The sequence below is a fragment of the Augochlora pura genome, chromosome 1 (genome assembly GCF_028453695.1).
Source record: "Augochlora pura isolate Apur16 chromosome 1, APUR_v2.2.1, whole genome shotgun sequence".
NCBI lineage: Eukaryota > Metazoa > Arthropoda > Insecta > Hymenoptera > Halictidae > Augochlora > Augochlora pura.
In genome coordinates this window covers 16,475,033-16,500,698 of record NC_135772.1, presented here as the reverse complement: position 1 = coordinate 16,500,698, position 25,666 = coordinate 16,475,033, and the positions used below count along the sequence as shown (strand labels likewise).

The window sequence follows — 25,666 nt, the reverse complement described above, 5'->3', positions numbered from 1 at the left end:
TATTTGAAAATGGAGATCTAAGAAGCTGCAATTTAAGAAAAATTGTGTATAGTAATTATAAGATTTAGAAACTCAATTATTTGCAGTATTTCTGTACTGCTTTTGTTCTTCTTTTTTAGTTTCCTCTATGTGAAAAATTATAACATAAATATTATGTTATATTTGTTGTAAATTTGTTCATCTCAACAAATATTTAATTGTCGTACATTCTTCCACCGCTTTTGGCTCTGTCTGAGATACAGTTTCCAAATTAATTAATTAACCGCTGCGAACTGTATAGCAAATGAAATATCTTCATCATTGTCAATGTTTATAAATTCGTTAGAACTACAAACTCCACCCTGTATATATTTCTTCATAGTATAAATAATACAGCCTTGTATTCTTTGTATGAAACAAGTAGAAAATTTGCCAAAAAATGGCTTGTGCTAAAAAATTATCGTCGTGAAAGAAAAATTGCTAAATAATAACTAAATAATTAAAGACACCGAAAAACAAGATTAACAGCGCCTTCAACAGCAATGTACAACAATTACAACAGAGATCCAACGACGAAAGATCGCATGGTACATCGTCATTGGAAGCGTCGCGTAATTTCGTCAAGGGGTCGACCTTCGAAGGGGTTGAAATCCGTCGGCTCTATTAAATTAGCCCTTATCTCGCCGCGAAACAGCGCCAGGCCGCCGAGTCGAGGTTCTAATCGAGCAACGTCCAGGACATCGCGTCGCGCTGATCTACCCCCGGCAACAGCCCCGAAACGCATTTTAAATTAGCGATTAATCTCGAACGCGGGGAGGGGAGGGGGAACGATAACGACGATTATCTGGCCGGGGCAGCGCGCGTTGCGGCGCCGCGAATTTATTTTCGGTCGGCGGACGCACGCGTGTCGGAAGTGCCGCGCGCGCACATATATATATGTACACGAACACACATGGAAAAACAAAACCACGCGCTTGGTAGGTAGTGCGAACGCGCGGCCGAGGGCGAGGGGTGAGAAATGCCACGGACAAAAGGAGTTGCGTGCACCGGGAATTTATGCGGAGGCACGCGCCACGCCGGCGCGCATACAATTTACCAAATTTCCGGAAGCGGCGCGTTAACCTCTCGCGGACGGGGGCCGTGTATATCATTAAAAGCCCGCCGCACGGCCCGAAACGTCGACGCGCCGCTCTGCGACCCACGATTTCGTTACGGCGTTCCGCTTCCGAAAAATACGTTCAGCTGCGCCGGGCAGATATCGCGCTGATAGCTATCGTTCAACCCCTTCGGGACGGCTGACCGCTGGTCGAGCGTTACCTTGATGTAGGATACACTTGCTGATATCTTGAAAATGTTCAAGGATGAATTTTTATAATAGGGAACAATTTATTTAATTGTTTCTTTTTTATTTATCATCTAGCTTACTGCAATCGGTGGGGAGATTTTCGTTTTATTGAAATTTATTTGGTGAGGCTTTTTCGACTTTGTTGATAGATTCTGCAATAAATAATTTTTCAACTCATTCTCATTTTCTTTACAATTGGAATAATAATAAATTTAAGAAAACTAAATGTATAGATACATGGCAGTAACTCTGAAAAGATTAAGGTTTATTATGTGAACTGGGACGCAATTGTTTTTAAAATCTTGTATCGCGGTTAAATAGATTACAGTAGAATTTCTGCGTGACATTATTATAATATATATATTGTTGTATATTAAATCCTAAGAGATCTCCATATTATTATTCCAATATGAATCTATAGCAGATGTATATGTACATATTCTAGGTTATGTCAAGATTATATCATTAAAATAATATTAACTTATCATTAACTTCAACCTTCTTGATAAATAAAATTTTTCGAGCTTCTTAACGCAGCGATTGTCTCCAACAATGACAGTAACATTTATCTAACAGTAAATATTTCTTCCACAATGTTATATTCAATTCATAACGTTCTCGCGAGCATCCAGCGATGAATTGCTTTCTCGAAAAACCCGTTTTTCGAGAGTGCATCGAGGAATCTACTTCGGGACCTCTAGCCCGCCGATCTACAACAGCGATACCGTCGGAAAATGATGTCAAGTGCCTCGTCTTATTTAGTCTAGAGTATTTTTAATCTACTATACGCTCCCGGTTGTATTTAACTAACGGTAGAGAGTTTATTTGACGGCATGGGAAAAGGCGCGTTCGTTCTTACGGCGTGTATGGGTGTGCATTTTGAAGGAGCTGCTTGTGAAAACACGCGGGAGTATGGGAATAAAGTAGAAAGAACTCGAGACGAACTATAATATTTAATAAAAATAAATATAAATCAAATTATTACATTGTAGTATAAATAAAATTATTATATTGTAGTATAAATAAAATTATTATATTATATTATAATTGAAATTATTGTATTATGCTATAATTGAAATTATTATATAATACTATAAATAACATTATCAGATTATACTATAAATAAAAATAAAAATCAGATTAGCAAACAGCCGCAAACGTAAAAGTTCATTCTCACGTAAAATAAAATAATATAATTGACAAAACTATAAATTCGTACCTAACAGTTTATTACCAGAAATCTCCATCGCGAGTCCGACTCGTCGAAGTACGACAAGGGGTTAAACTCTCGCGTGCCGTTTCGACTTCCCCGAGAAAAACACGGATCCGCCCCAGAAAAGCAGCCAATTATCGGCGCCTTTGTAGTCGCTGTCCGACGCATCGCGCTCCGAAATATCATCCTCGGAGGGTCAGAAAAATATTGACGCGAAACGAGGCACGCGATCGACGACGGAGAATGGGTTCCGGAGAAGGGGCGAAGAGGAGGAGGAGGAGGGGACGACGGTGGTTGCGTGGGCGAAGGCCAACGCAAACAGAGGAGAGCCTCGTATCAGTACAATAAGTTATAACAAATGGTTAGCTCGGCCGTTTTCTCGGTTTCCTTCTCTGTTTCTCCCGTAAAAGGTTATAAAGGGGAAGGAGAGGAGGAGGAGGTGGGGAGGGAGGGAGGGAGGGGAGGCGGTCGACGCGCCACGCCTTGGCATATAAAAATATCGGGTGACTGTAGGCGTTTAAATAAGCTTCCAGCCGCGTCTATGCGAGTCCTCGGAAATGAGACGAGAAAAAGGAGCGACGCCCGCTTGTCTCTCCGCGTGGAATGAGAAATGACCCGTGACACAGGGTATATAGGGTTTTATGCGCCGCGGTAAGGACCCCGGACGCCCTGGAACCGACCGAAATGAACGGTTTTACCTGCAATAATATTGTTAGTGGGCTACCGAGGTTTTGAAGGATGGCGGACGGTTCGTGAGAATAGGAATTGGGATAATAATTGATATTAATGATCGTTGGTGGTTTAGCTGTGAGTTATTTACACTATAGCTGTGAGTTATTATACACTTGGAATTCGAGTTTTCATAGATTTAATTATTGAGTTTTTAACACGTCGATGACAGCATTTTATTTTGTGGAAATTTGCAACCAAAAATTCACATGTTTATTAATATTATATTATAAGTAATATATTATGTAGGTAGTTTCTAAAATAAGTTTAACAGAATATATAATAACTCCGCAGAATATACTTTTGTAGGCTAGCTCCTTTATTTATGCAAAGGTATAGCACAAAAGTTACAAGTATACCTTGTAATAATAAAATACCTAATTTAATTTTGAATCTATTTATATTTAATTTTGAACCTATTTGCATTTAATTTTGAATCTACTGATATTTAATTTCTAATCTATTTATATTTGATTTTGAATATTTTCATATTTAATTTTTAATCTATTTATATCTCATTTTTAACTCACTTTATCCTAATATTTAATTTATTATTAACACCACATTTTCATATTAACATACTAGCAACCATAACATAAATCTTCCGCGTGAATAAAAAAATCCCACGACACTAATTACTCGACACTAATTAATTAGAGAGGGCTACCACGCTTTTTACGGGATTTGTGAATACTATGGGGGCTGGGGTTGATGCATGGTTAGCTCGAATAACGAAGTGAACTCGGGAAAAATAATCACGAAGGAGGCGGACAAAGCGGGTGGATATAATAATAGCAACACACATTTCACGGGACAAAGGACCGCGACGCGAGTGTCTCTCGGAGTCACTTCCGTTTGGTGAGACGAGGCCCGGTCGTTGTTTCCTCCCGGAGACGCGTTTTTGTTGCACGGCGGGCGTGCGCGCGACCGGAATGAAAATTCGTGTTCGATCGGGGCACCGGCCGCGGAGAGAAAGTTGCGGACACGGAGGCGTCGGCGCATGATAATTACCCGTGCCCCTCTTCCTCTTTTTATTTTCGACGGCTCGCAGCGCCGTGTCATTCGGAGCATTGCTTCCTCTTTTTTTGGCGAATCGTTCGGCGACACCTCCGGTCGGCGAGGCGATCGCGGACAGGTAATTTTGCACGGGGGCGAGATGATAGGTGCGTACACCCTGGACAGGTTACAAAAAATTTTATGAGACTCATGGTCAGTACAATAATGGGGTTTACGGTTTTTAAACAAACAGTTTTTTAATACTAATCAACCGCGGTCAAATTACCGGTAACTTATTTTGAAATTATTAGGACAATTGAGATATTAAATGGAAAATGATATAAATTATATTAATTTGTTGCAAGTACTGTAATAAAAATTGTACGAAATTTAAATAAATTGCATATTTTTTTCCTTATTAGACAAGCTATAAGCAGTTTAATTTGTATTAAAAATATAAATTTGTGTTTTATAGAAGAAGGAAGATAGAACATATTTATAATCGAACGAAAATGTTTTTTCGGTACCACTGAACTACCAAACCAGTTAACATAATTTTTCCTTTCACAATAAAAAAATATTTCTAGCAGAAACTTTTATCTTAAAATCTCTATTAAGATGCCTGCTACAGTATAAACCTCGCGAAGATTAGATAAATCCAGTCTTGGCATTATTATAAAACAATGCACAATAATCACGCTTAGTATACAATAATTCCATCGTTACTTAATCTACAACAAAAATTTCTTTACAAATATAAAACATCAAAAATTATCTTTTCCCCACAAAGAACAAATTTCTAATCTATAGCAAGATTAGCTATATGCAATGTTTCCAACTTTTAGGTTAGAACCCTTCTTTCCATCCGACCACAAGGTCGTCGCCGTACGAGACGATAAATACGTGTAATAACAGCGAGACGACTATCGGGCCGACCGGGCTATTCGATATCGATGCTCACGTGGCAATGGCGATGCTTATCGACAGTACTATCACGTTCTGCCGCGAAATGTGGACACCTTGCTCCACGTACCTAACCGACACGGTTCGTTCGGTGCTTGACGAGTGCGTGGCGTATTATTGCGTTTCGCTCGAATTTCGTGTGTGCCGTTATCTTCGCACGACGGCGTGAAACATCGACTTTTAATTTGCCAGTTCGGGAAACCTCGAGGTGTCATGTTTGAGGCTGCCAGGCGAAACGATTGCGGACTGTGTGGTGCACGTGAAAGGAATATTAATCGAATTGTACGGCTGGATTCAATAAAATATTAAAATATTATAGTGTATTTAAATATTCGTTTAATCTATTTCGATATTAATTTATTCTAGGATTGATTTGGTCTATTTAAATATTCGTTTAATCTATTTAGATATTAATTTATTCTAGGGTTGATTTGGTCTATTTGAATATTAGCTTAGTTTGTTTAAATATTAGCTTAGTTTATTCAAATATAAATTCAGTCTATTTGAATATTAATTCAGTCTATTTGAATATATTTATTTAGTCCATTTAAATATTAATTCAGTCTATTCAAACCTTAATTTAATCAAATTCTCATTAAATTCTTTACGTGCCATTTATACTACAATTATCAATAGAAAAATTCGTCCACAAAGAAAATCATTTCCAGGAAATAATCTAACAAATAAGTGCTCCAGTAAAACAAAAGCAACAACGAGTCGCATAATCAAAAATAAATCCTATTAATTAAAAACCGTAATAATAAACCGTCAACTTGCAATCTAAAAGCAACGCGGATCTTCCTCAAGGAAACTCGGTTTTCCGAATAACTCCGCGAAACGAAAACTTAATATCGCGTCTGAAATGGTTCCGGCAAAGAGATACCTGCCGGTACAATTTTTCCTCGTAGATTCGCAGCAGCCGTGAGTGCATTAAGCTTCGCAATCTACGTATCTCGTTTTACTGGAACGAAATATCTCTTAAAACAGTGGTCGCGTGATTTAAGCGAACGTCGACGCGTTTTGCCCGGCGAATTTAATTGCAGTTTGTCCTAGCTAGAATTTCGCGGGGTTTAAACGAGCAAAGAGTGTGTGCGTGTGTATGTGTGTGTGTGGACAGCTGTGTGTGCCCGGGTAATGGACCTGTTCGATGTCGAAGGAAAGTGAGAAGAGGCTCGAGCGAGGAACGGTAAATCGTACAGCATCGGTTGATCGATGGCGAAACTGGTTTCGAAAAAAATGACAAAAAAAATGACGACGCGGCGTTCGCGCTTCCCGAGCTCGTTTTAATTCGTCTCGTCCCGAACGATTTTCATTCGTTTAATTATATCGCGCTCGGGGCGCGACGCGCGACCGCGATGTTTGACTAGCACTTAGTCGGCCAATTACACGTTCCGTTTATCTATATTGACTCGATTATACGAACGATTGAACCGCACGGCGCGGCGCGGACGAATTATTATAATTTGTTAACTGGAGCGTTCGGTTGCGTCCGTCGGTCGACGGAGATTATTGTTTGATTTATCGTTTTAATCTGATCGATTTCGTGCGACGCGGGGACGCGTTCGGTCGATCGCACGCTACTTCGTTTTAATCAGACGGATTTCGATGCTTCGCGACTTAACCCTTTGCACTTATATGCCGAGCGTGACGCGACGTTAGTTTTTATCTCATTGTCGAGTCCCACTCGACATTATTTCATGTCCAAATAAATAGATGTCGAGGTTAAATATATCGTACTCTTGATAATTTCAAAATATACTGTAAATAAAACCGGTGAAAAATTGTTTTAGCTTTCCAGTTGAAATTTTGCTTCGAGCGCGAAGGGATAAGTTACTTGTCAAAGTTGACGCGTTGGTATTTTATTTGATCGTCCACGCTTGTAAACGATAAAACCGCGAAGCTGTTAGACCGAATAGAGGCAAAGTGGTTTGGGGAACACGCGACGCGTGTGTAAAATCGACATCCGTCAAAATGCATCGAACGCCTTTGAAAACAGCCCGAAAGTTGACCCGGTGTCGAGTTACAGAAAAACCCATCGCCCTGCTCCCGGTGGTTAACAGCCGGCGAAACGGCGAGTCCTCGGACTATTTATAATGAAAAACACCGCGCCGAACAGGAAGCTCCGCTTCTTCGACAGCTCGAGATCCGACACCATGGGCGGCTCGTTTACGCCGCGCAGTCGTCTCAATGCTCCGTGAACGTTAGGAAGGGTTTCGCCCTTGGAGAAGCAATAAAAAGAGTCTTGCGCCGGAGTGGTTTGCGCCTCGAGAATCGAAGGCCTACCGTTGCTCACGCTCTCCCTCTCTCTCTCTCTCTCTCTTCCTCTCTCTCGCTTTCTCTCTTGGTCGCTTCGCGTCTGAATATTTTACTGGACAAAACGACGCATGTCGTGAGATCACGCTTTTATTATATTTTTACACTGGACAATGAGTCGTTTATTAATATTCTATATTTTTAATAATTATTTAATAATGTGAAACATAGGAACGGATGGTAATATAATATATAATAATATAATATAGAATGTACAATACATTGTAGAATATACAATACAATATAGAACAATATACAGTATATTACAATGCAATACAATAAAATGCAATATACAGTACACTGTAATACAATACAATAAAATACGGTATAGTACAATACAATATTCAATATGAAATATACAATATACAGTATAAAATATATAATATACAGTATATAATATACAATATAAAATATACAATATACACGATATAATGTACAATATAAAATATACAATATACAGTGCACAATATACAATATCCAATACATTACAATACAATACAATAAAATAAAGTACAGTACAATACAATAAAATAAAGTACAATACAGTACAATACAATACAGTAATATTGTAAAATGTTGCGAACAATATCGCAAACATTTTTAGCATATTTAGGTAAAATACTATTTGAAGTACCATCTTAAAAATTACATCGACTATTTGTCATTTGAAATTCTAGTTTGCCAAGCTCTCGGAACGAATCTTTCTTCGACGATTTTCCTGTTTTCTTCAGCGACCGGATGCGAACCGATCTTCTCGAGACATTTTCCGAGAATCGCTTCCGGTAAACGAGAGAAGCAACTCTTTGCCCCGGTGCATAAATTACGATGCGAGATTATACAGGTGGCTCTGCATAAAACAACGGAAAAAGTGAAACAGTGCTGGTGGAGTCGGTCAAACGTGTATTGCACGCTTGTTATTACCGTACCACGAACTATACTTGCTTATTATCGCTTCTCTCTGTTTTATCGTGGTATATTATAGGCAATCTTGAAAATATAAAAATTTAGAATAAATATAGAAGAGATATTAATAAATGCAGAGAAGGTATTAATAAATATAGAAATTATATTGTAATAAATATAGAAGCTAAAATTAATAAATACAGAAGATATATTAATAAATACGGAAGATATATTAATAAATATAAAAAAAGTATTAATAAACACATCCGCATCATTTCGCTACACCGCCGATATAAATTAACCATTTAACAAACCTCTTCCATAAATATCAAAATTGCTAATAATTCTTTCTGAATTTTACAAACCATAGCGTCTATATAAACACCGAGTAAACATTATTAAATTACTTTCAACGTTCCAGCCGTTTCCTGTTTCTCCGTTGATATTCAAAACGATTCTTTAAAAAGGCAAGCACGCGTTCGTGTATGCAGAAACAAATCCGTGTTTGCGGAAACGTGAAACTGCATTCGCGATCGCGCTCGCAGTGTTTCGATTCCGCACGAGAAATCTATTTTTCCACCGACTGTCTCGTCCTCCCGGCTCGAACCGATAGAAGTCGTGAAACGAGCAGGAAATTACATTTTCCCCGGGCAAACGGCAAGAAAGTGTGACAAAGCCGCAAAAAGTTTTAAAAGCCGGCCAATTTCGACGGACGGGACGGTTTGACCGCTGCTCTCTCTCTCTCTCTCTCTCTCTCTCTCTCTCTCTCTCTCTCTATCTTTACCTCTCTTTACCTTTCTCTTTCCCTCTCTGTCTCTCTCTCTCTCTCTCTCTCTCTCTCTCTCTCTCTCTCTCTCTCCGTCGCGCACTCCCCGGAGACGGCAGAATAAAACAACGGTGGACGTGATTCGAAGCCGAAGATGGCGGCACAAAAGCCGATACGTTCTGACAAAGCGAACAAAGGGTGACCGTGGGGAACCGTATTGCTCGGGAGGATCACGAACCCCGCAAGGATCTTACGGGAGGATTTGCTGGAAAGTTCAAGAACCAACTGTCGGAATAAAAGGCCGCCCCGATGGAATGAAGAAACAGGAACATTTTTCCTGTCCGTTTTCTGCCGGGAAGGAGTTGTTCCGGTACGGGTCGATACCTTCCTCGCCTCTCGAATGCTTTTCAGTGTTTCTTTCAAAGAGCCCGCGATGTCGTCGATCCGCGAACATGATCGCGCGATACGATTTATCGAGCGAACGACGGCGCGGACGTTTTACTGTCCTCTTAAAGGATAATGTTTCCTTGTGGAATCGAATTAATGCTTTTTTCTGAAGCACGTGAAATAATAAGTTTTGACACTTGGAGTAAAAAGTTTACGAAAATTATTAAAAAATAGTAGGGCCAATGGAATAATTTTGTTTTTGAATAATAATTTTGTTAGAGAGAAGACGATTTTAAAAGACGATGATGTATAGTGCAGTATTTGATGCAATATAGCTGCATTTAACAATTTTAAAAATTTTCAATTGCTTCTAACATAATAGCTGTTTCTTATTTTGTTAATTTTTTTTTTTGAGGTAACAATTGTAAATTTACTGAAACTTTTATTCTACATATTTATGCCTAAACAGAACATTTTTACTTTACCAAAAATGGAAGGAAGTTGGTCAATTATTCAGCTTTGAAGAACTTAAGGTATAATATTCACAAAATGTTCCTTATTTTAAATCAAATATGAAATAACTTGAATTTAAAAAATAAAATTTGAAAATTCATGAAAGTATGAATTCTCAATAATAATATTAAATTGTTAATCTAAAAGTTAACTGAAAACAGAAATGAAATAATTCAGAAATTAAAGCCTTATTAAACCACGTATATTAATAAAAATTCGTAGCTAAATAACACTTAAACTGGCTTCAAAATTAATTACAGCGATAACGTTTAAATCGGAGCGATAATAAAAATACCTCCGATTGATAGTTATTTCAGGAAATTATTCGGAGACAGTAAAAACGTGTGAGACGGCTTCCGGCATCAAACCATAAGCCGGGCGAGCACGGGAACAGTCGGGAGGGAAAGTGTTAATTGCATCCACAAGCGGTTGCAACTAGCACGGAAGAATCATTGAAGCACACGCTCTTTGAGGATCTTGGCAAAGGTCTGGACGAGCGTCTGCGACGATGCTACTTCGTCTGGCCTCTGAATGGCGAATTCCCTAATAGTTGAGTCACTGCTTGCTGAGAATACTTTATGCCCGAAAGGTGCAGCAGCGGCGGCAGCGGCGTCGAGACGGTCGACGTCGGAGAATGCACCCAGGTCCGGAGGGAGAGACCGGACTGCTGCACCCTATAAATAATCGTCGGCGTTACTCGCGTTCGGCTATTACCGGACTCGTCTCGCTCGACGATTTTCCCCTCGATTTTCTCTGTTCTTCTCTTTCTCTCGCGAAAAGCATTTCTTTTTCGCGGCATAGAGGGCGCGTCGAGTCGCGCGGTCGTCGACGAAAACGGCGAACGTTATTCGAACCTCGAGAGAGCTTCGAAAGCATTTTTATTTATTTATATTTTCAAGTTTCGATTGTTTCGAAAACGTTCCTCTTTTTTCAATTTTTGCTACAAATAAGAATTCTGAATAAGAGTTAATAAATAATTAGTAACGATCTCGCAAACCATCGATAATAATTGAACATTAAAAAATCCTCTAAACATTGTGATTTACGCAATTTATACGAGAATAGTAAACTCAGCATTATTTATATTAAAATTGTAATAAAAAGATGGTGGCGTAGTGGTGTTCGCGTGACACTGTATCTCATGATGGGATTGATAATTCGACGACGACTATTTATAAGACGGTTTCCCAGCGTATTCCACGGGGACGATCTCCTTCAATCTCGCGCTGCTTCGAATCTCTCATTTTTCGCTGTCTCGCGGCCGGTAAGGGGAGCTTCTAATCGGCGAAAGCCGGGAGATAGAAGACGAAAGAGCCCGGCTATATTTAAACCCGACGGTCTTACCACGTATATACGATTGGGATGCGTGGAAATGCCATGGGACGTGCTTAACGAGCGGAAGTACGTTGCAGCTGCAGCCGCGGTGAAAAGGAATCGGCCGGATGGGCTGCGTGTACCGCGTGAAATTACTTCATGTTTGTTTATAATATTCACGCGACACCTCTTTCATCGCTGTGATTATTTTCTTTGTAAACGATTTTTACTGTCATTCGAATTGGTATCGAAGATGATATGTTAACCCTTTATGGGGTTTTGGTTTAATTTAGCGTAACTCTATGCGAGACGCTAAAGCAACTGTATAAATAGATTGTAATTCTATTTATTTATATATTAAAGTAACTGTATAAAAACAACGCAACTATATATGTATTTTTATATATTAAAGTGACAGTATAAAAACAATCTAACTATATATATTTATATATTAAATTGACGGTATATACGTAATGACGGTATATAACGTAACTTTGTTTATTTATATATTAAAGTATGAATTAGCAAATTGTTACAGTTGACACAACGTTAAGTAACACAGAATGTTACTTTTTAACCCTTTGCACTCGAACGGTGACTCTAAGGCACCGCTAAAATCGTTCCATTAAGTTCCAAAATAATTTTTATAACAATAAGGTTTGCATTTAAAAAATTGTTCGGTGGTAGAACCGTTGCTGTGAGTTACAAGAAACAATTTCATACGTATAAAAATACATTTTGTTTTCTAAAATGGAAATACTACGAACCAGGAAAATTATTTCACATTTGCAGTCGAAATGGCTGCGAGTGCAAAGGGTTAAATGGTAAAAAGAGAGTTCGCCTGATATGGTTCGACATCGCACCCCGAAAACGTTCACTAAGATATCGTTTGTCGCCTCAAAGGATTAAACGAGGGGATGTAAACTGTGTACAGTGTTTAATCGAAACAAATGGTAACGCTGTGGAATACTGCTTAGAGACCGGGGCAGGGGGGGGGGGGGGGGTTACAGAGGGCTGCAACGTTGACCAAGCGAGCAAAGCCGGTCGATCGGTGTACCTAGCGAAGAGAGAAAGAGAGAGAGAGAGGGAGAGGGAGAGAGAACTAAAAGCTCCGCCGTGCTTTCGTCGGGATTAGAATTTGTTGAATCGCGTCCACCGGTTTCTCTGTCCACACAGTCCTTTGTTTGACTTTCCGCTGGTTCTCCTCTCTTTGATAGCCCATGACTTTTTCAAGTCAATGACGACGACGACGAGCCGGGCCCGAAATTCGCCGCAACCCCTTCGGCCACTTATTCATTTATCCGTGACCTTTCATTGTTTAGAAATGAACGATCTACGCGATCGGAATATTCAGCGGACGGTCGCTATCTGTACCAGCTGCAATTCTTATTTGCATTTGCGGGTGATTAATAAATGAAATGGATAAATTAAAAGGGTTCAGGAATGTTAATATATTGTTTTTAATTTACTGCAATTTTAGAAAGAATTTATTAATGATCCGTATGATATAGTGAACTTCTTAACAATTTCATTAAATTAGATTTATTTCACTTACATTAAATTATTAATTTTACTAATTATTAATGTTACTAATTTTAATAGATAAAACGTGAAATCGATATTATTGTTCTAATATTTTTCACGAATTATGTATATGTTGTATACAAAATATTGCAATACTTTAGATAATAAGCGAAAGTTTTATATAAAATATTGGTACTAATGTTTCGTTTTCTCTATTGTTACAGGTGAGTTTGAGATTTGAAGATTCTTGTCTTGTTGGAGGGCCAGTCGATAAGTAGTTTAATATTCAATATTTATTCCTTCGTTGCTGTGTAAGAGACTGTCTACTGAATTGATGATTTTTCAGGAATTAGAATAAAATTAATTTATTCAAGTAATATTTCCCTGAACTTATACTGGGTGTAAATAATAAACCTTATCGCCCATAAATCACCCGGTCAAGAATATTCATGGGGGATGCAGTATATTTTTTCTTGCAATTTAGAGTTTAAAACATAACATATAATAAATCTATAATCTTAAACAAATGAATAAAATAAATCTAAATCTCGTTCCAAAAAAGTGCAAAAAGAATGATGATACACAAGTCTAAAAACAAAAGAATAATTCTTATTAATACTTAATGATTCTTATTAATTCTAAATAATTCTTATTAAAACACAAACTTTACACAAATACATCTCATCACTATTTCTACATTATTTAAATCATAATTTACCTTCACTCGACGCGTACCTCTATTACAATCAAGACTTTCTCTGAAAGGGTTAATCGCTGCCACAAGCGTCTCCCAATTAAGCAGAATTAATCGATGTCGTCGCATCGTTTCTCACATTTCACCGTAGATCGCACGATCCGCGAAATGGATACCGAGCAACGACCGCGCATTTGTATCGAGGAAATCCAAGTATCCCGCGTTCCGGCAGCGCGGCTAAAATGAAGACGGTCTGAGAATTGGTCTTTGACCCGCGCGCCGCCTGCATTTTGGTTTCAGTTTACCGGGTTTTCAATTACCGTTGCTCGGTAGCCGGTTAATTAATCGGTCATTACACGGCCGGCTCCGTGTAATTGAATAAAGGTCCGCGCGATCGGCGCGGGCACGAAACGGCGAAGCGGCGACTCGCGTTCCGCGGCGGCAGCGTTTAACCCTTTCGCTACGAAGCGCATTACCGAGCAGTTGACACTGGGGTATGGAATCCTACAATTTCTCTCCAAATTTTAGAATGATATTTATTATATTTAGTAATATTGCTTTACTTTCTAAAATATAAAAGTTTATGATCACAATTTATTTTTTTTGAATATTGTAATCAATTGTTCGTTGATTAGCGAAAGTGTCTTATCTAAAGTATGAAATATATAAATATATAAATAAGTAAATTCATTAAAATTAAGTTATTGAGTAGACTTTAGGTTGAATAATTTTGGTTGAATTATTTTAAGTTTATTTGATTTTAAATTGAAAATTTTATTTAAGTTTGATTTTAAATTGAATTTTAATTGAAGTTGTATTATTCGAGTTATACAATATATAAACAGTCTCTTCGTACATAAATGGTCGTACACGCTCGTCGTTCGCGAAAGGGTTAATGGGGCCGCCATTAGGCGTTCGCGAAAACTCGCCGATTGGCTCGATTGCGAAACACGGTGCTCCGGTGGCTGTCGCGCGAGAGCAACGAGACGCGTGCGTGCCGCGAACGGTTTCCCGTAATTTTCTCTCGCGGCGACACGCGCGGCGCGCAATTGCGCTCGGGATATTGGTCCCGCGAGCGGAATTGCAGCGTTTCGCGGAAGCGGACACTTTCAGCGGCCCGACACGGATACGATCTTTCTGCGCATGAACGCTCCAATTTGCCGGCAATTGACCGGCGAGGAACTCGTCTTCGGTGGTACGCCGGGTCGCGCCGCGTACTCCGCGCGTTTTCCGGGTCAGCGGGCACGCGACCCTTTGGCAAACGAGCCGAAATCTTGACCTCGAACCCGGCCGCCATTGTAGTATCCTCCTCGACGCGAAGAAATAATTTTTAATATCACCGCGATTTTTATTTAATTAAAATTGAGGCTTTGCTTTTTAGATAAATTTGCAAAATGGCACTGAAAATATATATAGGTGAGGCGATTTCGTAACTATTTTATTCGAATAAAAAGTTATTACATTTTATAATATAAAAAGTTATTATATTGTATATTATAAAAAGTTATTAGTTAAATTATTATTGAAGTAGATGCATAACTGGTAGTTAATGTTGAAATCAATGAATTAATTGAACTTAATTCTTTTAAAAATTTTGTATTAATACATTGACGCTTTAATTATCGTATTTTGATTATTTAATATCAGCTGATTCAGGATGTGCTAATTTAAGAATTTAGTAATACAGAAAAAGGTGAAGTAACAAAGGATCTTATCTGAAAGTTCATTTTTGTAATATCCTGATATCAAAACATTCCATTATTTAAAAATGTCATTCAAGTTCTTTATCAACTGATAATTTATCTATGTAACGCAGTGATAAAACGTTTGGATAACAGAATATTGTAAAAATAATAATCGAACAAGGAAGAGCGTCTATTGTATTATACAAAAATATTAAAAGTAGTAATCCTTGCTCTTATTTTATTCGGCATCAAATTTTAGAAATTTGATTTTATCTTGAAATTGAAAAGCTGTTAAATTGCGCTGTTAAAAGCAATATTAAATTCTGTTACATATCACGAATTTAATACAAGTTTCCTTAACAACTTAAACAGAAACAGGAAGCGAGTTCACGTTGGGTTTCGTGGAAGCAGGTGTTTCAATTACGGATTAACCCTTTTATAACTTGGCTTCGCGTATGGCACGGGTCTTCATGGATTTTCTATAAAATCAATATTTCGCTAGCGGTTTTATCTGTTTTGTGTACCGAACGAACGTGTCAAGCGTCGCGCTGATTTCTTCGGGTAAGTTTATCGAAACGATCTCGCTTCGTTATAAAGTATTATCGGTGTTTGCAATTAAGATAACTGATAAACTGAAAATAATATAACAATTGCGAAGTCGTCGAATATTGTGAGCACGTGTATTTTGACAATTACTTGAAAAATATTACAATCATTAGCTGTAAAGAATGGAATTAAGGTATTTGACATTTTTATGGAAATGTTATTATTTTTTGTTAATAACTTGGTTATTGCTACTATTTAATTGCTGGCGTATATTATACATATAGCATGAGTCATGGTGGGCTTGCCGGCGACCATACAACATTTTTAAATTGTCTGCTAACGTGTAAATCAATACTAAAACATTTAGGTTTTTCTCGTCCAAAATCCACAAACCATAATAATTAATCTCAGAAAAACCATCTCATTTTCAAAACTTTAAAACAACCGTATTAACCACATCAATACATTAAAAATCCATTTAAAGTAAAATTGCCATGAAATCTGCAAAGGGGCCTTAATTTTTATAAATTCACAGATAATTACACACCATCGCAATTACCATAATTATTACCAAATGACATATATTTTCCATTTCACGCAAACGCACGCGACGATAGGGAGTGTCTATAATAGCAAACCTCCGCGTTAATACAATCGTCCTTCCATTACCAAAGACGCAACAATGGTTCCATTACCGCATTAATTAGGCCTGTTAGTTATTTTATAAACCTCTAAAAGCTGTGGTACGGGGCTGCCGCGGCTCGCCATTATCCCCGCGCGTTGTTTCTGCTCCGGGCTTCTCCAGAAAATGGGAATCACCTGTCGGACGGATATTAAAACCGGGGGCCATGCGCGCGCGCGCGCGCACCGTTAATTAAGACGACAATTTGCCCGTCGCTGGCGGCATACGTAATTTCGAACGATTGCCAACAGCGTGGAAAACATCGGCTGCCTCTGTCGGTTCATTTTCTTTTTTTTTTCGCGGACATTCATCGGCACCACGTCCCAGTTGGCAGCGCGTCAACGTTGTCGAAAAAAACAAAAAACCGACGGAAAAATATCGACGGGATCGCTTTTCTCTTTTGGCGTGTTACCGGTCGCGAGATAACCGGCATCGGGTATATATCGTGGTGGATTATCGGGACAACGATCAATGGATCGATCGATTATCGATGTATCGCGGCGATACGGTTCGCGGAAAAATCATGCGACGCCCGAGCAATTCGTTTAATGCACCGATACTCGAAATTAATCGCAGCGATCGGTGGACCGTGGTTGTTTAAACATTTGCAAATAATTGCGCGGTGATCGCGCTTTAATTAAGATTGGGTTTTAATGTAGATTGTCGTTTAATTGAGATTGTATTTTAATTAAGATTGCTATTTGTGTTGGTAGAAAATGAGATTTAAAGAATAGAGAATGTAATTGTTGCTAGTGAATATAATTATTACCAGTGAATGTAATTATTACCAGTGAATATTATTATTATCATGGAATATAATTATTATCAGTGAATGTAATTATTGCTAGTAAATATAATTATTACTAGCGAATATAATTATTGGCAGTGAGTATAATTATTACTAGTAAATATAATTATTACCAGTGAATATAATTATTATCACTGAACATAATTATTACCACTGAACATAATCATGGAAATATGATGAGTAAATATTATTATGAAGTCAAAATAATTAATAAAGGTCACATCACTCTGTTGACGGAGCTAGGTTGACTATATTCGAGTGTCGACGAGACGATAGCACGTTGTCTTATCGCCATGAACGAAATATGAAAAAGATTAGACTGCTGCGAGACTGTAACTAAAATAGTCGGTGAATAAAAAACTGATTACCTGTCGGCAGAAATGGATATCGAAATGTCTAACCTAATTGAAAACTGATGAGAATAATTGATAAGATTGTGAAATTTACCGTTAATGCATCGATTATGTAATTGAGACGAAGAAAATTATGGAAACGACGTAAAAAATAAATATAAATAAAATAAAAGTGTTATTCGCGAAATATGTTGAATAAACTGTTATTCCAGAAATATTTCGAATAAACTGTTATTCCAAAAATTATTTCGAATGAACTGTTGTTCCATAAATATTTCAACTAATCAAGAAATATGTCGAACAAAATTATATTCGACGAATGTCGAACCCCAACGCAATCTACTTTTCCTTGTCGAATTATCAAACGCCACTCGAGCTTAATCTCGCCATCGATACAACGTCTGGAAAGGAATATTTCGGAATCGACAAGATCTTCCTATAGCATGAATAACGAGGATGCTCGACGTCTTTGAAGCCTAGTGTTCCGGTTCCTCCGGGTTTACGAACCCGGCGCGGTGTTCGATAGACTTTTAATCGGCCACGCCCATTTTCATAGCGCGATGCAGCGATTGGAAAGCTTTGTTTGGTCACGTTATCAACAGCCTGATATCGTATATTGGGGATTTTGTGCCTAGCCGATGCTGGCCTTTGAATTATAGGTAGACACAACGTGTACCCGGGGCTAGAAGCTGCTGCTTTATGCCAGCATGACTGAGGAGGGCGGCCTATCGGTAAATGCTGAATCGATCGACGAGAACTGTAGTGCAGATAAAAATAAGTAACAAATATTGACGAATTTGGGAGACATAAATATATGATAAAAATTCGAGAATTTTGCTACGGTTGTTTTTAAACGATTTTAACTTTGGAGTAAGGATACATCCAGTTTTTGTTATTAATATCTTTTTATCAAGTAGCTACAATAAATTAGCTACAATTACTATAATAAATTAGCTATAATTGCTAAAGAAACCCGATAAGTTGAAATACGTCTCTGTAAATTAAATACAAGACTTTAATACCTCCTAATATATTCTTGCGAAACGATTGCATAATTCATCAGCATATATCTACTGTTTTCTACCGAAATTGATCGTTAACATAATTTACGATTTCCTTTACAATTTCCATCACTTATCTCTTTAACATTCCACCACGCACTAATAAACGATTTAATACTCGAGTCAAGCTCTACGAAAACAACAACTTGCGCCACTATGATCCTAATCTTCCAAACTGTTTCTGCAAAACATACAACAAAAATGACGCACGCTTGACGGGTGAATCAATTAAAGTGACTCATCCTGTTTGCTACAATTTTATTGCGCGATTATACGCGCGGCGTTGTTTGCGAAGCTGAAGTTCACGGCGGAACGGAAAAAGAGAGGAACGAAAGAAATTCATAACGTCGACGAGACGGTTTCGCCGCAAAACAGGGAGCACCCGTCGAAGAACACAATGCTGGCGCGCTTATCGCGGAGACTGGTGTGTAGGAAAAACGCTAACACTATTACGCGCGGACGAATGTAAGCGTTTTATCGGAGGCTACTCAGATAAACGGCATCCGGTGTAGTTGTCGACACGTTCGAATTTGTCGACGGCCGTGAAAAAAAGTGCGACGTCGATCGCGTCTTCGGCCGATCAACCCCTTCGCCGCGTTATTTTCGTCGTTTTGTTCTCTGCGCGGCCCTTTGTGTCCTTGGTCGCTTTTGACGTCACCAGTCATGGTCCTCTTTTCTCTCTCTATGGCTGGATCACTCGTCTCTCTCGTTTACGACTAGCTATCTCGCCGTCTCTCTCGTTTACGGTGAACGCAGGGGTGACAAAGACCCGCTTTTCCGTGCAATCAGCGCGCGGCGCAGCGTCGCGAACGATGTCAATCTCGGCGACCGTGTCATTAATTGAATCGTGACGGGAGAAATTGTCGGCCGACACAATGGCTGCCCTTATTGCGCCTGTTTTTCCAGCGGTAGTCCCGTTTTTACCCCGGTTACGTTTAAAAGAAGCCGCGCGTCTGTTGTCGTTCCGCGATTCGGACTTGCGTAACCCAATCCAGCGATACGACGATTTATGGCGATTTATATTACGGCACCGTGGAATAATCGTTTAACGGAGAACCGATCGATTGTTGCGTCAAGATCGTTGGACGGTCCGTAAAATAAGAATCTTAGCGAACAGGACAGTTTGACGAGTCTAAAAGTTATTAACCCTTCGCGCTCGAAGCTGTTTTAATTCGGAATTTAAAATAGTCCTTTTTGATATAATTTGATATTAAGATGAAGCTATTTGTTTTTAATCTATTTAATTTATACCAAAAGGGTTTCTGTTAATTTTTAAAAGTCAGTTCATTGTCAATAACCAATAGGTTAGTGTATACATTAGTTGATCTTTTAAGGATGAAGATTATACAATTGACAGAAAATTAATAAAAAATTGCGCACGGTAGAATTAAATATTCAGAAAAATATAAACACATTTTTCTAAATAATAAAACACAGTACTTTTCTAAGTAATAACACACAATATTTTTTTAATTGACAACATACAGTATTTTTCTAATTGACAACATACAGTATTATCTACAAAATAATTGCGATCGAAAAAGTCCTTAATCATTGTAATCGCAAAGAAGATGCTACAGCAAGCGGTTGAATAAATCGCGGCGACTCCATGGGGATGAAAATATCGCCGGATCGCCAGTGTCAAAGGAAGCGGCCGGTTCAGAGAAATCATCTCCGGAGCGAGGCTAATAAAATGCGGCACGGCCGCGCGCTCCAAAATCGCTCGCTCGACCGGCGCGCTCGCAAGTATGAACAACGCCGCGTGTGCATTTCCCGAACATTATATTCCCCGTTCCAACGATTACACGTGAACCGTGTGTGTTACACTTTTTCACGTTTGCCAGGAGAGCGCTTCAAAGAGCAGAGTTTAAAGGGCAGAGCGGCGGCCTCCCTCTGCCGCGCTGTTCCTTTTTCATTTTTTTTTTCTCTTTTTGTAGCGGCGTTCGTACGGTCTCGTTGTTTTTCCAACGTTATTTTTCATCTTCTTGGCAAACGGGGCCTTCGCAGAGTGTCCATTAGCCTTATTAGAGAGAGAGAGAGAGGGAGAGAGAGAGAGCGGCCCTCTGTCGGGCAAGGGTGCACCGGGTTAAAAGTATTGAGCCGCGCGGCGAGAGCGGCCTCCGTCACTTATTGAAATGAAACTGATACTCCTAAATCAGATATATTCGGGAGATTCGTTGGTCATCGGTGCCGGGGCCGATAAGGGGCCAGCCGTAGAAATTGCCGCGCGAAGAATCGAGAGAGCCACCCTGTGACAATAGCGAACAAGTTTTCTTTATCCCGGTGGCGCTTTTTATGGTTTCCGTTCGTCGCGCTTCTTTCTTTGCTTCCTCGACCCTTTCACTGTCGCGTCTCGTGGGCACGCGTGGATGCTTTATGATCGAACCACGTCGAATGCTCCGACGAAATGAAACTCCGTGTAGCCGGTAATGTGAAAGGCTTGTTCGGAGTTCGCGGAGTTCGTTCCAATGAAATTATTGTACTTTGTTGCTTCGTTTTTTTTTTTGTTCGAGCTGGTTATGAGGTTCGAGTGAATATGTAGTGTTTAATGTCGGCAATGAAATATTGCGATTTATTGAGAATTATTTGGGGTTTTATGGAGAATTATTTGGGATTTTGTGGAGAATTGTTTGGAATTTTATGGAGAATTATTTGGTATTTTATAGAGAATTGTTTGGGATTTTGTAGAGAATTATTTAGCATTTTATTGAGAATTAAATATTTGGTATTTTATTGAGAATTAAATATTTGGCATTTTATTGAGAATTAAATATTTGGTATTTTATTGAGAATTATTTGCTATTTTATACAAAATCTTCTGCGATTTTATACAGAATAATTAGGTATTTTAAGGTAGCGCCACGAACCTAACTTTTCGAACCTAGCGCCACTAACCTAACTGTTCGAACCTGACTTTTCGATCCTAGCGCCACGAACCTAACTTTTCGAACCTAGCGCCACTAACCTAACTTTTCGAATCTGACGGAACCCCACGCGGCTCGAAAAGTCACAGTACTCGGCTTCACAGTATTCACCAATGGTCGACCATTGTGCCGCATACTCGCCGCTCGTCAAACATCGATTTATCGTAGCGGACATCTGAGTAAATTCGTCGCCGTGAATGGACACGCCGGTGAACGAACGATAGGACACGTGCTCGCAGGGCGGCTCGGAACGCTCTCGTTCATGCTTTATCGGAGATGCCCGATGGCGTAAAATCCGGAACAAACGTCCTGTTGTTTTCAGAGGCGGCCAGATAATTCTCGGCAAACAGCGACGGCCGATAATTGACCAGAAAGACGACGGCCGCCCGTTCCTGTTCGCGCTCCAATAGGCAGATTTCCGCGAAACTATTTTTCCGGATTTTACGCGCCACCTTTCCGTGGAAATTTCTTTACGACGCCGTTTACGACGCGCGCCGCTGTCGCGCTTGAACGGCGAAGGAGACGCGGACATTTTTAAAGGAAAATTTCTGAAAGTAGTTTACGATCGCTGAAGTTCGTTGCGCGAGTGACGTGTCGTAAATCGATAATGGACCGATGGTAATTGTGATGCCAGATGCGGGAACATTGGTCCCAAATTTTGGGTACCTTGCGCAAAGAATTGTACAGGATGAAAGAAAATCGAGAAAAATAGAGAAGAATAGAGCAATCGAGAAGAATAGATATATAAAAGTTACCAGAATTTAATATTTAAAAGAGATATTAGCTTCACTCAAATTTCTTTTAAAAATCAGCATTCGATAAAAGTTGCCATAAAAATGCCACCGAAAATATTTAAACTATAAACTCAACTGTATTGGTCATTCGACAGATATCATCATCCACACATAATTTCCACAGATAAAACTTGATAACCAAATAAAAAGACCAATAAAATTAAAAGCAGTTTAAATTAAAAAGCTTCCCACTATAATCTATTTCATATAACTCTCTATAAAAGGTAACGTAAATTCGTATGTTATTTTTAATTTTACGAACACGAGACCCGATTATACTCCGTACATAAGCACATAAGTACGTAATTACCTATGTACAATGGCCATTACTTCGTCACTCCCACGGTCGCGTTCCTCCGAATCGCAGTCATTTATCCAAGATGACGCAAGGCCGCGCATGACATCTCGGCCAACAAAAGATGAGCGATCGAGGGATCAATCACAGGTCGCGAACCGCAATCTGCGCGATTCTGCGAACACGCGAGACGTTTCGTTTCTTCTTCCGTAAGAGCTTTTAACCGGAGTTTCGCGTCGCCGTGTGCAACGTCATCGCAGGGTTAAAGAGCGGCCGACAATTAATCATGCCCACGCACAGCGCACCCCTCTTCGGATAAGGGAAGTCGATTTCGAACCGGCCGGGCCAATCGACGAATATTAGGGTGGCCGTTTTAACGGCCGGATCGGAGATTCAATCTAATTCGTCAGCCCAACTGACGGGACAATCGACGCGACAGGCGGTCTACTTTGAACCGTGCCTCAATTAAGGCTGAGTTTTTTTTGACAGCCTAGCTAAGGGGGAATGGCGATTGGGCCTTGGGTCTTTTCGGCTTTCGAAGCGTGTATTCTTTAATGATTGCGACTGTTTTCTAAGCTAGTGTTCCTATAATTTCAGTTGTTAACATATTCTTTATTTTGTCTTATAATTGGACGGACAATTTTTATTCAATTTTTCGCGCGCCTGTAAATTGCAGAGAGCAATGATACGACGATGCTCTCTTTAATGTCTTAAACTTCTATCAATATTCTTATTGTCTCTAACTATTTTTATTTTTATTAATCGATCGATTTTTATTAAAACTCCGCATAACATGTGTCATAACATCGACATCACAACTGTCATAACATCGAAATTAATTTATATGCAAAGCCTTAAAATTAATGAATTAAATCTAGCAGGTAGAAGTCCACAATTTCGCTAAACTCGACGTTAATTTCATCAAAAGCTGTAACAAGCACGGCCTCCCCCATAACCATCCCGCGTTACAAAGAAGCCCGCTTTAATCACTCGGCACATCTGTCGTTAATTACAGCGACGTACCCGCCACGTGAAACGGCGAAGTTGAAGTTCCGTGGAAATTTCTAAACGCGGTTTTGTCAACGGCTTGCGCTCTCTCTCTCTCTTCGCCCGGCAGACAAGTCGTCCGACATTAGGGCGGCGGTTTTCGGGGGACCTAGACGCGCACCGGTCTAATTTGCCGTTCGCCCGGCAGGATGTTCCTCGTTCCCTCGAAGAATCGCGGCTTCGGCCGCTCGGCGATAAGCGGCGAACTTTAAAGGGGCGGCCCCGGCTTCCGGGCCGTGGAAACACCGATCTATCACGTTTAGAATTTATTATGGATACACACCCGGGCACATCCGCTGCTCGCAGATATTTCGGCCAGCGAAATCCCGCGAAATTGCCCCCGCGCATGATAAATCGACGATGCTCCACGCGAAAAGCCGCCTCTTCCGATTTCGCGAAATCCCTCCCGTTAATGCCGTTTAACGCTGTTTAAATTATTATTGTTTTACCAACGGCGTAATCGGCCGCTTGGTTCGCGGATAATTAGGCGGATACGGGAATTGCGTAAACTAGACCCGTCCATGCGAAATTGTTCACATAAAATCGTTGCACAAAGTGACGAGACATCAAACATTATATATTGAACGTACACAGGTGAATATGAATAATTGGAATAATTTTAGGGGAAGTCGTTACGTATTGCATGTTAATAATTGCAAGTTAAAAATCTTTTCAATTTTCATACTGTTTTGCATCTGATTAATTATTGCCATTATCGTCGTTAATTATGTATGGTACTGTTATTAATTATTTCCATAATTGTTACTAATTACATACACTGTCGTTGTTAATTATTTCCATAATTGCCACCAATTACGGCTGTTATTGTTATTAATTGCAGCCGCGTGATGTATTATTCGACAGCAAGTTTAAGTAATTAATTCGTCATTGTGTGATTATGGCGAGCTAATTTCAATAATATAATAATAATAATAATAATTGGGATTATTGTAAGTGTGCAATAATATTGTACGTACAATTGAGAAGTATTTACGATTATTACTTTCCACGTTTTCGACGCTTTATCAAGGAAATTCTCTCGCCGCAAAAATTGCACCGAAAATGATCGCGCTCTCTCCTTAACACGCGACTATCGTGTAAATCTGGCTCCGCGAATACGCGGCACCATGAAGACGAGGGACAGGTCTCTATCTCGTCATCATCGCCGTCGTCGATAGGAGCGATGACATCGCGCGGCACACGCAAGTCTCTAGTGCGGGGTGCATTGTGGGGCCCTGAGAATGCATTTCCGTGTTCCGGATACGTGGGCAACGCGACCAGCTTAGTCAACGTTGCCTCGACGGGAGCATATTTTTTCGTGCAACGTGTTACCGCGACGCCGTGGCACTTTTTCTTCATCGACGTCGGGCCGGCCGAACGTCAGCGCGACGACGATGGACGTCCCTGGAAAATTACGAACGCGTCGGAAACAGGAATATCCAGGCGGCAAATATTTCCCATGACTTTGCGAACGAATGGGGGTGAGATTCGTCGGGTGGCTGATGATGACTCGTCGATCGATGAAAGGCAGAAGGTTGTGTTAACCCTTCTTGGTTTTTCGGTCCGTGACGTCGTTAATTTCGGAGCGTCAATGGCTTAAACGCGAAAGGGTTCGTTCGGGAACTGGGACACCATGTGGCGGTTATGCGATGCGACGGTGGTGGACATTTTGGGTATTTTTTTAATCAAGTTCGGGGTTGAAATTGCTTGTTTACAGCGGATAATTGAAGTGGTTAGAGAAAATGAGAGGTCTCCGTTCATGGCAGTTCGCCGGCTGTTAGCTCCATCTGGGGGGCATCCCGTTCGACTGCTTTGAAACAGTGATACGGAGA

At 39.7% G+C, this 25,666-nt stretch overlaps 1 protein-coding gene across 4 annotated transcripts in view; it reads left to right on the top strand.

The window, feature by feature from the left end:
* LOC144478781 (uncharacterized) overlaps positions 1–25,666 on the top strand; it is a 232,899-nt gene that overhangs the window by 143,224 nt on the left and 64,009 nt on the right. Inside the window, exon 1 of one of the 4 annotated variants that reach the window (XM_078197057.1) lies at positions 6,347–6,411. The exons of the other annotated variants lie outside the window; for them this stretch is intronic. Coding sequence (XP_078053183.1) covers positions 6,373–6,411 — 39 coding nt within the window. The 5' untranslated portion in view covers positions 6,347–6,372. Of the gene's footprint in view, positions 1–6,346; positions 6,412–25,666 lie in introns of those variants that run through there. 4 annotated transcript variants of the gene reach the window in all.